Source organism: Rhinoraja longicauda, chromosome 12 (assembly GCF_053455715.1).
Source record: "Rhinoraja longicauda isolate Sanriku21f chromosome 12, sRhiLon1.1, whole genome shotgun sequence".
Classification (NCBI taxonomy): Eukaryota; Metazoa; Chordata; class Chondrichthyes; order Rajiformes; family Arhynchobatidae; genus Rhinoraja; species Rhinoraja longicauda.
In genome coordinates this window covers 16,625,186-16,639,352 of record NC_135964.1, presented here as the reverse complement: position 1 = coordinate 16,639,352, position 14,167 = coordinate 16,625,186, and the positions used below count along the sequence as shown (strand labels likewise).

The 14,167-nt window shown below is 42.3% G+C and overlaps 1 protein-coding gene across 5 annotated transcripts in view; it reads left to right on the top strand.

Annotated features, from left to right (window-relative positions):
- Window positions 1–14,167, top strand: part of lsamp (limbic system associated membrane protein) — a 1,629,956-nt gene that overhangs the window by 1,401,562 nt on the left and 214,227 nt on the right. For all 5 annotated transcript variants that reach the window (XM_078409128.1, XM_078409131.1, XM_078409130.1 and 2 more), the window contains one exon: window positions 4,406–4,531. In XM_078409128.1, coding sequence (XP_078265254.1) covers window positions 4,406–4,531 — 126 coding nt within the window. The remainder of the gene's footprint in view (window positions 1–4,405; window positions 4,532–14,167) is intronic.

The window sequence follows — 14,167 nt, the reverse complement described above, 5'->3', positions numbered from 1 at the left end:
AACACTATTGATAAGACCATAAGACATAGGAGCAGAATTAGGCCATTCAGCCCATCAAGCCCACTCCGCCATTCAATATGGCTGATCGATATTTCCCTCTCAACCCCATTCTCCTGCCTTCTCCCGGTGATCTTTGACCCCCTTACTAATAAGGCAAACTGTGTGGTACAATTTCTTGTAATACCAGACCAAGTGGACCCGTTGGGCCCAAACCTCTCCTGCATTGGTGCAGCACCCGCTCCTCCCCCCCTCCCCCCTCCCCTCCCCCCTCCCCTCCCCCCTCCCCTTCCCCCTCCCCTTCCCCCTTCCCTTCCCCCTTCCCTCTCCCCCTCCACCTCCCCCTCCCTTCCCCTCCCTCCCTTCCCCTCCCCCCTTGCCCTCCCCCCTTGCCCTCCCCCCACTCCATCCTCCAACCTCCCTTATCTTCCCTCCTCCTCCCTCCCTTCCCCCATCCCCTCCCTCCCTAGGAGATAGATTTAAACTTAAAAATGTGAATAACTTTAAAAATATAACACCGATTTCAATTAAACTTCTTCCATTAGCACCAAAGGGACGACGGTGAGCAAGGTGGGCCTAAAATTGTTGCGCTATCATGTACCGTTTTGGCTGTAGTTCAGGAACAAACAAACAAACAAACAAGAGTTTTAGTATGTGGATTACAGCTTTCTTCCTTTCGAGTGAAGGTGAAGTTTGCATTAGTTCTGTGAACTCTTGTCCCAAGCCAGCCTGAATTGAGGAGGGAATTACTTTTATAACTGGAGAAGCTCATTTGAGTACTCATTTTCACGTGGATGTGCAGGGAATGGAGGGATATGGATCACGTGCAAGCAGAGGATTTGAGTTTATCTTAGCATCATGTTTGGCCTGGATCGAGTGAGCCAAAGAGCCCATTCCTGTGCTGCTTGGTTCCATGTTCTAAGTACTGACCTTTCGTACACATGGACATAACTGTGGCATTTGACATGAAATGGTGCAAATAGAGGCGGGATTGAAATCTTAATGAAAGGGGCTATATTTCACAAGTTGTGAGCCAAAATGAATTTGTAGTTCACCTTGAGTCATCTTAAAAGTTGAGGATAATAGTGATGTTACACATCAATACTGTAAATCCAGATGTTATCAAATCATACAGTTAATATTCACCTGGAATAAGCAAGCTGCCTTCAGCTTTTAGTACAGCCTGAACAATCAGAATTCATTGATGAGCTAAATCTTCAATTGATTTCCCTAATTACTTGCTGGACTTTCTTTGGTGGTTTCTTTAACTATTCCTATTGATTTCCTTTCACCATCCAGATTGGTCATTCTGAGAAACCAGCTCCAAAAGATTTCCCCAGCAAGATTCACAGATAGTTTTCAAAATTGTGTTCCCTTCCCTTTTCTTTCACAACTACAGTAGTTGAATGAGATGTTATTATGCATGGAGCTTGACTGCAATTTTTCCACCTAAGATATTCACTGTTGGCTTTTAATTTCTGACATCCAGCTAACATAGACGGCAAGGTTGAGTGGCTAACTCTAAATTTGCTGCAACTGCTGCATAGATCTAATGTTAATTTACTTATTTTGGCAGTTTTACTGATATAAACATTAACAAAATCAAAACTTCATTGAAACTGAATCAACTTGCATCCTCTCTCCTACCTGAAATTTATATATTGAGGAGTCATAGAGTTATAGATACAATGCCATATGATACGATATGATATGATAGAACTTTATTTATCCCAGGAAGGAAATTAGCCTGTCAACTGTCATAAAGCACAAGATAAATGAAACATGAAATTAAAGTGATGAGTGGAAAGGATTGGGGATGTGCAAGGATTGGAGAGGGGGGGGGGGGGCGGGGGAGTGGAGAAGGACTGATACAGCCTGGAAACAGGCCCTTCAGCCCAACTTGCCCACACCGGCCAACATGTCCCACCTACACTAGTCCCACCGACCTGCTATTTTGTAGCCAGCTACAGTGAAGGAAATGCAATATGTTTCCAAGTCAGAACGATGCATGGCTTCAGGGGCAACTTCCAGGTTGTGGAGTTCCTATGCTTTTTGCTGACCTTGCTCTGCTGAACTGGGAATGGCGTGGGTTTGGAAGGTGTTGTCTTCGGACCTCCTGTAGATGGTACAAATTGCTCCTACTCTGCACCTGTGGTGGAGTGAGTGAATGGTTATAGATAGGTCGCTATCAAGCGGGTTGCTATGTCCTGGATGAGTGTGAGCTTCTTCAGTGTTGTTGAAGTTACACTCACTTCGACCATCACACTCGTGACTTGAGTCTTATAATGGAGGATGGAGGATCTGCACCTTTTTTGCTTCTCGTATTTTATGGAATAATTTGCTTTGTTGCATTTTCAAAATGTCTAGTTTATTCTAGTTTATTTACCCATGTACCAACGTACAGTAAAAAGATTTGGTTTGCGTGCTATCCAGTCAAAGAAAAGACTATACATGAATGCAATCAATCCGTCCACAGTGCACAGATAAAGGATAAAGCGTACAACGTTTAGTGGAAAGATATAACATTGTTGTCTGATTAAAGATAGTTCAAAAGTCTCTGATAAGGCAGATGGGAGGACAGCATGTAAGAGAGATTATACTGAAAAAATAATGTATGAGAAAGTATATCACTAAGAAATCTCAAATGAACAGCTTGCAATATAGTCAAAACTGTGCTGAAGTTTTATGGCTGTCAAATCTCAGTGTAAATATTTGGATATATTCTGGGAAATACCAGGAATTATTTATCCTACTTTTCACACTGCACGCATTTTGGCTTTAGACTTAAAAATTAGGCTTTGAAAGTTCCTCATACTTAGTCCAAATCTCACAATAAGTAAACCATACAAACAATAATATTTTCATTTCCTCTGTCACTCTGACACTCCCTCATTTGCCACTGGGATGAGGATGTTGGTTGTGAAGGGAAGTGAATGCACCTGGAGCGGTATTATTGAAATACAATTGTTCTAAGAGAGACCACCGATAAAGCGAACAGAGCCCGTTTCTTTGCTTTGACTCGAAAAGAGTGGAAGTTTGTTGCGTTGAATATGGCGTGATTCCTTGCAGGTCTGGCATGAATTTGAGACATCTGAGCCAGCGAAGGAATAATTACATGGGGAATTTACAGCCAGCTGCCGTTTGATCAGAAAACGTTGGACACTCTGCTAATAATGGTGGTTTTATTGCCACATGTGCAAACGCACAGTGAAATTATTTTCTTACATAGAGGCCAGTACAGTATTCTCATACCCAGGCACATCCTCGATTAGCAAGTGTACAGAAATAGTCGTCTAAGCTGACATGCAAGAGGCGCCATGTTTTGATACCATTTTCACAGTCCAGTCCGTGCTCCGGTTGTTGTGAGCGGAGCACGATGCAGAAGCCCAAGGCTGCTGCAGGGCCTCCAGCCATCGCCTTCCTTTGACGTGGTGTCCCCTCCTCACCCATCCACCTGGGGGGCCCTCCTGCAGTCCACCTTGATGGCGTTTTGTGCTGGACCCTGCTTCCCTCTCCTCTCCAACCAACCTTGCTCCTCGCCTATTGCATCCATCATCGTCACTGGCTCCACCCCCTGGTCTTAGGGGGATGAGCAGGGGCTGGCTCGGTGGTTCACTCCCTGTAGGCCGCGATCCGCCAGGTCCTCCAACCAGTGGCCGGCTCACTCCCTGCAGGCCAATAGCAGATTTTCATATGCAGTTTAGTTTAGATTAGCTTAGTTTGGTTTAGAGATACAGCGTGGAAACAGGCCTTTCGGCCCACCAAGTCCACACCGACAAGCCATCCCTGTACGTTAACATTACCCTGCACACACTGGGGACAATTTTACATTTCTAAATTTATACCAAGCCAATTAACTTACATCTGGGAGGAAATCGAAGATCTCGGAGAGATCAAAGTCACGGGGAGAAGGTACAAACTCCGTACAGACAGCACCCTTAGTCAGGATTGAACCCAGATCTTTGGCGCTGTAAGGTAGCAACTCTACCGCTACTGTGTCACCCTGATTAAAACAGCACAATGCATTTGAATCTCGAGACCACTTCTCTGAGTATTTATTTAATAAAGACATACATCTGGGTACTAGAAGAGAAAAGGTGGAGGATCCACAAAGAAATCTGATTTAACTGGACATCTTGCTGTCTGATTATGTCTTTCAGTTGCATGGTGAAATTTAATGCAGATTACACAATTATTTGTTTGGGCATATTTGCATATAGTTCATTAATATGTTTTGAAACATGCAGACTGAATTAATTTGAAAAGTAAGCTTGAAAACAATCAGACAACCTATTTGCTACAAATATTTATATTATAACATGTAGGCTGACAGTAAAGCTAATATGATGTAATAAAAAGAGACGTATTATAAATTTGTTTTACGATTTCAATATGCTTTTCTCTGCAGTTCCACCAAAGATCTACAACATCTCTTCTAACATCACCGTCAATGAAGGCAGCAACGTCACTCTGGTGTGCTTAGCTAATGGAAGACCAGAACCTGTCATTAATTGGAGACACATCTCCCCTTCAGGTAAGGCTAATGCTTATCATTTCTGAGCTCATCGTCGGCCATTTTGTCACTAGGTCTCCAATTTATGCAAACAGAAGTGCTATTGTATCAACCGCTCTGAAAGGGTTGAAAGTTGACCAGAATTGTTCGTGGAGTTTGATGCACTGATACCCAACTTTTAAAAGTTAAACATATTCAGATATATGTCTCCTCTGAAACAGAAAATGCTAGGCCTTAATGAGGCCTGGATGGAGTGGAGAGAGAATACATGGAGAGAATATTCCCACTAGTGGAAGAGTCTATGACCAGAGGCCTGAGCCTTAGAATAAAAGGATGTAGCTTTAGAAAGGAGATGATGAGGGATTTCTTCAGTCAGAAGGTGGTGAATCTGTGGAATTCATTGCCACAGATGGCTGTGGAAGTGAAGTCATTAGGTATTTTCAAAGTAGAGATTGACAGATTCTTGATTAGTAAGGGTTTAAGGGTGATTGATTAGTACAGTTGTCAGGGGTTATGGGGAGAAGGCAGGACAATGGGGTTGAGAGTGAAAGATAAATCAGATAAGATTGAATGGTGGAGTAGACTTGTTGGGCCTAACGGCCTAATTCTGCTCCTAGAACTTATGAACTAAAATAAAAACTGGGTGGTGAATTGTTTAGTTTATTTCAGAGATACAGCGCAGAAACAAACCCTGCGGCCTACTGAGTCCACGCTGGCCAGTGATCACCCCATACACTAGCTCTATCCGACACACACGGGACAATTTACAGAAGCCAATTCACCTACAAACCTATATACAGTATCTTTGGAATGTGGGAGGAAACCCATGTAGTCACAGAGAGACCTACAGCCAGCACCCATTGTCAGGATTGAACCCGGGTCTCTGGTGCTCCAAGGCAGCAACTCTACCACTGTGCCACTGGGCTGCCCGATTGGAACAAGATGTATTCAAGACTTTTAATTCTGATTCCAAGCAACTGCCAGGAGCATATTTCCCCAGCCTGCAGGAACTAGGCATAACATTTAATGATAATGGTCTGTTATATTTTATTGCCAACTTCCAGTTATGATAATCTATATTGCTGACTTACTTTTCTTGGATTTAAAAACTGCCAATGGCTGAGGTTGGAAAATGGAGCATGGATAAATGGATAAGTTATCACATAGAATTAGGGCCTGGAAAGCACTGCTGGGAAACAATATTGTTCCAACTCCAGTGTTTTGGTTTGATCCCCCTCTGGAGTCAATGTTCAGTTCTGTGCAGATTCATTAGGCAACATCAACACTCAAAGAGTTCAACTGTGATAACAAAGACCGTGTATATATACGGAAAGAGGCACCTTCCTTTGTACACGTGTTTGATTTATGCATTTTTGGTGTGATGCACTTGTTCGTATAATACCAAAGTCTGATTTATGCAATCGTATTTTTGAAATAACCCACTCAAATTTCACACCTGGTGGAGCAGTTTAATTTCAATTAATATGTTTAATTTACACATTTTTGAGATACCCACTGCTTTTCAAGAACATAACACCCGTGTAGTACGTATATGTTTATATATATGTGTGTATATAATCTAATTGAGATTGTCGAACGTGATTTAATGATTTGAATAGATTGATAGGAAGAAGCTACATGGGCTCCTTTAGATGAATCCAGAAGGAGGATTAGAGCGAGACTAGAGTGAGGATGTTTAGGCCACCGAGGATAATAAAAATACATGCAGTGGTATTATTGAAACATGATTGTTTGAAGAGAGGCCAAAGATAATCCTATCTTAGAAAATTAAGAGCCCATTTCTGAACATAGGCTCAAGAAAAGTGGAACATTACCAAAAAAATAATTTAGTTACACAAGAAACGTGCATTTTGCTTTGTCAATAAGCAACTGAGGCTATTAAAGATAAATTTTTAAACAATGCAAGACATTTGTATGCAAAGCTATTGTTGATTATAAATCGAAGTTGATTTAATCAGGTTAAAATACAAATGCTGGCCTAAAGTAAGCAAAGTGACCTACTTCCTATGTTTCTCTTGATATTTGAAATAGTTATAATTTGCTTTTTTGCAGTATAAAAAGTAACAAATTGAAAATGTGATATCCTTACAAGTTTCTTTGGTAAATTGTAGGTGAAACTGCACATAGATTCATGAAATGCAAAAAATTGTCATTGCTATAAAGTTTCCTGACAACTTGATCTGGAGATATAAATGATGCCATTTTGTAATATTTGAAATTTTAAAAGCTGTATGTTGTTACATCAATGTGTTGCAATACGTAATTCCCTCAGGGGCAATGCATTTCTTCTTGCGCTTGGGGTAAGTTGCTCCGTGTAATCAATTGTCTAAATTGCTTTTCAAATAGATACTATTTACTGTAGCTGTAACATTTTCTGAAATTTTAACATGAATTTGGTTATCAAATGCTAACATTTGAAAATCAACAAAATGGAAAAAAAAGAGCAGTGTTTGTGTGAGCATGAGGAGCTGTTTGCCACACTCAAAATTACTATGTTGTGAGGCCTATAAATGGCACAATACATTTATAACAAAATTGCTAAAATTCTCAATCAACATCTATAGCTCACAATTGCTTCATAAATAGAGTCCCATTTAGAGAGAAAGAGAGAGAGAGAGAGAGATAGAGAGAGAGAGAGGGTGGTACAACGGAGGTATAGCTGCAGCCCGACAACACCAGAGACCCGGGTTCAATCCTGACCTCGGGTGCTGTCTGTACAGAGTTTGGACGTTCTCCCCGTGACCGCGTACGCTTTCTCAGCACGCTCTGGTTTCCTCCCACACTCCAAAGACATGCAGGTTTATAAGTTAATTGCCTTCGGTAAAAAATGTAAATTGTCCCTAGTGTGTGGTTGAGTAGTGTTAGTGTACGGGGTGATTGCTGGTCAGCGCAGACACAGTGGGCCAAAGGGATTGTTTCTGCACTGTATCTCTAAATTCGTCAAGAATCAAAAGTGTTTTATTGTCATATGTCCCAGATAGAACAATGAAATTCTTACTTGCAGCAGCACCACAGAATATGTAAACATGGTGCACTGTAAACAATATCATAATGAGAGAGAGAAAAAAAAGTTCAGTGTGTGTATATATACACATACTCAAAAATACACACACATATATATACATATATATACATATATATATATATATATATATATATATATATATATATATATATATATATACATATTTACACACGTACACGTACACACAAAAACACAGACAATAATATCTGTTGCCAGCAGCACAGCAGAAATCATCAAATTCTAAAGTCCAAGATTGCTGGTCAGCTGATATAGAGCCCCCTGTGTTTTATCAACAGTTTTGGGGGGGAGAGGTCCTTATTTTAAGGAGGGACAGAGCCAGCTATACTTTCTGAGGAGGCTCTGCTCTTTCAACGTCTACAGTAAGAACTCCTCAGGAGATCCTTTTTCCCCGTGGATTTCAAACTGGACAAGTCCTCTCCCTTCTGCCGTGGGGTAGACTGATTCCCCTCCCCCCCGCCCCCCCCCCCCCCAATCTTTGCACCTACCCAAACCTGGACTTTTCACTCATCACTTTAACTTCATGTTTCAGGTACCTTGTGCTTTATGACTGTTGGCTGCACCAAGTTCCCTCCTGGGATGAATAGAGTTCTATTGTAAGCCATGAGCTACAAGGTGACAAGATGACAAAAGATCCAAGAGTCTCTAAGAGGAGAATTATGCGATAAGCTTCAATCTCAGTCATGATATCCTCAGAGATACAAAATGGAAAACAGGGAGAGGAAGCAGAATAACAAGTAAGGACTAGGAACCCCAGTTATTGTATTTTTCCAGCCGATCCATTGTAAAGCAGCAACAGAGATAACCTGGAGCAGAAGGAGATAAATATATGGCAGAAAATAATATGCAGTCTCCACAAAAAGATTTCTCGAAATTAACAATAATAGTTCTATCTGTTTAAGTGTGCCCTTTTCTTCAATTTCAAGGCCAAGAGAAAATGAGTTCAGAATGGGAATTACTGACAGTGATCCATGAAATATGAGATATTTTTCGCAGATTTTGACAGATCAAAGTCAAATGGGTAGCAACCTGCATTTTATTGGCTGTCCTGTCAGCAGGAGAGGTTCTTATATCCCCCACCACATGATGGTGTTTACTCTTACAAGGCCCTTACCATTGATTGTTAGGCTGGCTTTGAAGTACAAGGTGTTGCTTGGGGATCTCCCCAATCTGTTAGACTACATGTCTTGTAAATCAAGGGTGAAGTTTCTTGCTTGCCACAAGCGGCAAAATCCTGGCCAACTAATTGGATTTTTTTTTCAAATCTGCTTAATATATCCACTGCCTCTTTCCAAACGCTTTGAACGAGTTAAACTGAAGCCGGTGTATCTCCTTGACTTTGTGAATACTCGATGCCAAATTTTATTCCAGAGATCAGGCTGGGCATAATAGACTCACAAAGCAGTCTATTATGGCAAACCTTACTTCTGAAATGAAAGAGAATAAGCTGATCTTTTGACTGAAATCATGTTATTCAAGTAGGCTTTCAAATATTTACTTTAAAAAACATTGTGTCATGACACTTGATGCTAAATAGTGTTTGAATATCACGGGTTTTATTAAGATGTGCCAATAAAAATAATCTTGCACATAAAAAATTAATAGTCTTGATGCATCTTGTACTTGGGTATAATTCTGGCTAGATGCTGGACTTGATATTACTCTTGCCTGTATTAAAGTAATGTGAAAGTACAAACCAGTATTTCATTTTTTGTAATACCTCGTACAAGATCATTAAAATATCTAATTGTGTTTAACTTGGCTCTTGATGTGTGAACATAACACAGGTGTTCTTTCAGTTCCAAGCAGCAAGAAGAAATGACAACTCACATTGCACTTCCTTGAAGACAATTTATTAAAACAAAATAATCCCTCTGTTTTATAACGATAATGGACAAAATTAATAGATTCTTGTTTTTTTGTTTGGATTTGGCATTCTTTTTCCCTCCCGCTAGCTGTTCCAAAACAATTTTTCTGTGATCACCCCCGGTTGGAACTCAATTATCACATTCCTCCTCACATGTTATGATTTAGAGGCAATTAATGCTGAGGGCGACAAGACGATAAAACGCTGAATGGTGGCTGACCAGGGGAAACGCTGGTTTTCACGCCTCCATTGAAAGAACATGAATTAACTTATCCTCCTCGAAATCAGCAACAATTTCAGAGTCCAATGACTTGGTGATGAACTTTTAAATTATGTTCAAATTACAAGGGAGAAACTACAATGTTTGGAAATCAGAAGCAACCTTGCATAACCAATATGTCAGGCAGATCTATCGATTTTGATAAAGCGTAAAGCCACAATGGCTGGAAGCTCTTGAGTGCTATTAAAAGGCCGCAATCAGATTATAGCACAAAGCTCTGACAAACATTTGGGCCTAAGTGCCTTCCCGAAAATGTGGCACTTAGGCTGGGTGAGGTGGCCGATCTGGACCTCATCGGGACTACCACGATGATCGGCGGGTTGAATTTGCCCCCTGTGTCTGGGGCTCTGGAACTCCGGCCCAGCCAGAGCAGGCAGATACGTTCCAATAGCCGACTTCCGAGGCCGACTTTGCGGCTGGTAGCTAGGCTCCTGGTGGCCTGGGCACACTGTTCTTGTAATGGTTTCTCCCCTCGGAGGCCGTCATCTCTGTTGGTCCGGAAAAACGGATAATACTGAAAGACTCTGGAAACAAAGGTGCTGTAAAATTGCCTGTTTTATGGATGTTGTGTCCTTTCCTATAAACTGTGTGTCTGTTTTGTGTATCTTTATTGCCTGTTTTTCCAAAAATGTAGATATTTACCCCCTTACTCAGTTGTAGCAGTCAATCGGTAAAAACGGACACCATTTCACCCCTCCTCCCACCCTTTGGCCCATTATAACAGAGATTATCTGTGTTTACAAAATGATATCAGCCCTTTTACCTGATACTACACAGATTTTCTTATAAAATTCACATCCAATGTAACACCTTTAAAAGCATCCTTCAATTTTGTAGCTCTTGCTCTTGCCTTTATTGGAAATGCTCCTTTTAATATTGTCGGGTTATTTTATACTCCCACTTGCAATATTGAAGATGCTAATTTAAGGTAAAGTTTAGAGAAGCTTCAGGTAGATTATATAGTTCATTGTGTGCCTTGCCAGTCTACTGCACCCAAGCAAGAATGGTAGACACAAAATGCTGGAGTAACTCAGCGGGTCAGGCAGCATCTCGGGAGAGAAGGAATGGGTGACGTTTCGGGTCGAGACCCCTCTTCAGACTGATGTCAGGAGAGCGGGCGTGACAAAGATAGGATGTAGAAGCTAGAATGGTTGTCGTTAAAGCAATTTACTTGTTTGATCTTGGGCATTGGCTTTGCACCAGACACAACATCAAATGAGGTGACTTAGTGTGGTCTGATAGTGCACAAGTTTGACATGGGAATTGCAGTCTAAGACTGATGGAAGTCCAGTGGAATTTCATTGCCTTTGAAATGAAATAGAGTGAGATATGTCTCTTCTGGGTCCCGGAGTTCTGCTCTAACTTCCTCTCTCCACAGATACAACAAGGCCACAGTTCCCTTAACCCTCACCTTTCATCACACCAGCTTCACCATGGGAAAAAGACCGTGTCTCTGCCCCTCCCCCCATGTTTGAATAATAAATCTCTATAAAATTAGCTCTCAGTCTCCTACGCTCCAAGGAGTAAAATCTTAGCCTCCCAACCCTGGGAAAGGACTATGTGCATTTACCCTCCCCTGACCCTCATTTAGATTTTTAGATTTAGATTTAGAGATACAGCATGGAAACAGGCCCTTCGGCCCACCGAGTCCGCCCTGCCCAGCGATCTCGCACATTAACACTATCCTACACACACTAGGGACAATTTTTTTATTTTTTTTTACATTTACACAGTCAAATAACCTACATACCTGCACGTCTTTGGAGTGTGGGAGGAAACCGAAGATCTCAGAGAAAACCCACGCAGGTCACGGGGAGAACGTACAAACTCCGTACAGACAGCGCCCGTAGTCAGGATTGAACCTGAGTCTCCGGGGCTGCATTCGCTGCAAGGCAGCAACTCTACCGCTGCGCCACCGTGCCGCCCATGATTTTATGCACCTCTATAAAACCACCACTCGGTCTCCTATGCTCACAGGAATGAAGCCCTAGCCTGCCCAACCCCCTCCCTGTAAATTAGTCCCTTGAGTCCTGGCAGCATCCATGTAAATCTTTTCTGCACTCTTTCCAGCTTGATGACATCTTCCCTGTAGCAGAGATGCCAAAACTGAAAACAATGCTCCAAATGCAGCCTCACCAATGTCTGCAACCTCATACCGCAACTTCTATACTCGGTGCTCCGACTGATGGAGGCCAGTGAGCCAAAAGTCTTCTTCACCAGCCTGTCTACCTGTGCCGCCACTTTCAGGGAACAGTATACTCATACTCAAAGATCCCTCTGCTCTACAACATTCACCAAGGCATTATCGTACACTGTGCTTGTCCTGGTTTGACGACCTTAGTGTGCCCGCACGAAGGCTCATCGGTTGACGGGACCAGGAGCCTGACCGAAGCCTTGTCCGTTGGTGGGAACTGCCCGAAGGATCGTCGGACGACATGACCGCTAACCTGCCTCAAAGGCCGTCGGTCGGCAGGATCTGCCCGTAGGCTCGATGGTTGGCGGGACCAGCCTGAAGGCTTGTCAGTCGGCAGGAGCCGCCCGGATGTTCGTCAAATGGCGTAATGGGGAGGGAGCTGAAGATGTTGGGCGCTAGGAGTGGGCCGGTAGGAGGGTGAACTGGGGTAATGCTGCCAGCGCCTTCAAGGTCGGCTGAAGGAGGCGTCCCCCGGGACTCAAAGATGGCCGGGCGAGGAGAGGAGAGGAGATGAACGTCTGTTCACAGGATACTGCTCCAGTACATCGAGCGCGTTGGCCGACCAGACTTTGGACTGTGAATAATGGCGCCAAAATGGTGGTGCCAGCATGTGTAATATATGGAAAAAGAATTTCACTGTGCAGTTGCATAGATGACAAATAAAGCACCATTGAACCATTCCTTTTGAAGAGGGGAAATATTTTTAATCTCATCCATCAAATAGGTTAATCTTATTAATGAAATTACCCACCATCCTCTATTCTTTCTGTATCTCCGGTAGCAGCAGCCTTGGCCAGCAAGCACAGTTTGCTTCCGAAAGTCGGCCTGTATACCTGAATTGTTAACACTGTTCCATGCAATTGAACGGCTCAATTTGTGGTATTGATCTGTGAGATTCTTTGTACAGTATTTCAGAACGTTTTGTAGAGACCATTAGATATTTTTGGAGTTTTGGTTTCATCTGTCAGGAATTATGTTGTCAAATGTCATTCATGCTGCAGTGGTTACCCCTGCAGAACAAAATATTTTAGTTTAGTTTAAAGATACAGCGTGGAAACAGGCCCTTCAGCCCACCGAGTCTGCGCCAACTAGCGATCACCCCGTACACTTACACTATCCTACACACTCAGGACATTGTACATTTTCACCAAGCCAATTAGCCCACAAATCTGTAAGTCTTTGGAATGTGGAAGGAAACCAGAGCACCCGGAGAAAACCCACGCGGTCACAGGGAGAACGTACAAACTCCGTAGAGGCAGCACCCACAGTCAGGATCAAATCCGGGTCTCTGGCGCTGTACGGCAGCGCAGCTTAGAGTTGCTCTTGGAATATCTTGGAAATACCTCCAAATATCTAGGAGTTTCTAACAGTTAAAATTATATATCGAAGAACTTTGCTCCAGTAGGACTTACATTTGCAGAAGAACAAATGCTGCTGATGGTTAGAACATGATCCCTCAAGTAGATCTCCCAAAGCTCTCTCTTCCTAATTGTTCCAGTCCAGAAAGGTAATTATGATGTGTCAAACAGCATGGTCACAGTCTCTTCGGTCCAACTTGCCTACACCAACCAACATTTCCCACCTTCATGCATTTAAAAGTATGCATTGAACTGCTTTATAATTGTTGCTTTCCAAAGGCAGGCTAATCAGGTTGTAAATCTAACACGGGATGAAAGGTGATTGATATCCTACGGAAATCAAAGAATAAGTAAATTCCTAGTTAATGTCAGTGAGAAATAAACAGAGTTGCACATTCTGCATCATCTAACGACATGTACTGCTGTTTTCACTTTTTACCTTACCTGTGACATCCCATTTCTCGTTGGCATAGATTTTCAACAGGATATCCATACTTTCATGTTTCTGCCTGTCCTTTGCTGCAACTTCATACGAACATCCATGCTTTGTAATTTAAGTGATCACTTTTTCTTATCCTCCTTTCAAATCTTCTGAATGGTTGACACAAAATCTTGCGAAGTAAGAAACTGCAGATGCTGGTTTGCACTGAAGATCGACATGAAATGCTGGAGTAACTCAACAGGTCAGGCAGCATCTCTGGAGAAAAGGAACAGGTAACGATTTGTGTCAAAACCTTTCTTCCGACTTCTTCAGTCTTGGCCGAAACATCACCTATTTCTTTTCTCCAGAGATGCTCCCTGACCCGTTGAGTTACTCCAGGATTTTCTGTCTATCTTCGACACAAAATATTGTCTTTGCTGTTCATGGCATTTTCTGTAAAGAATATTGGATTT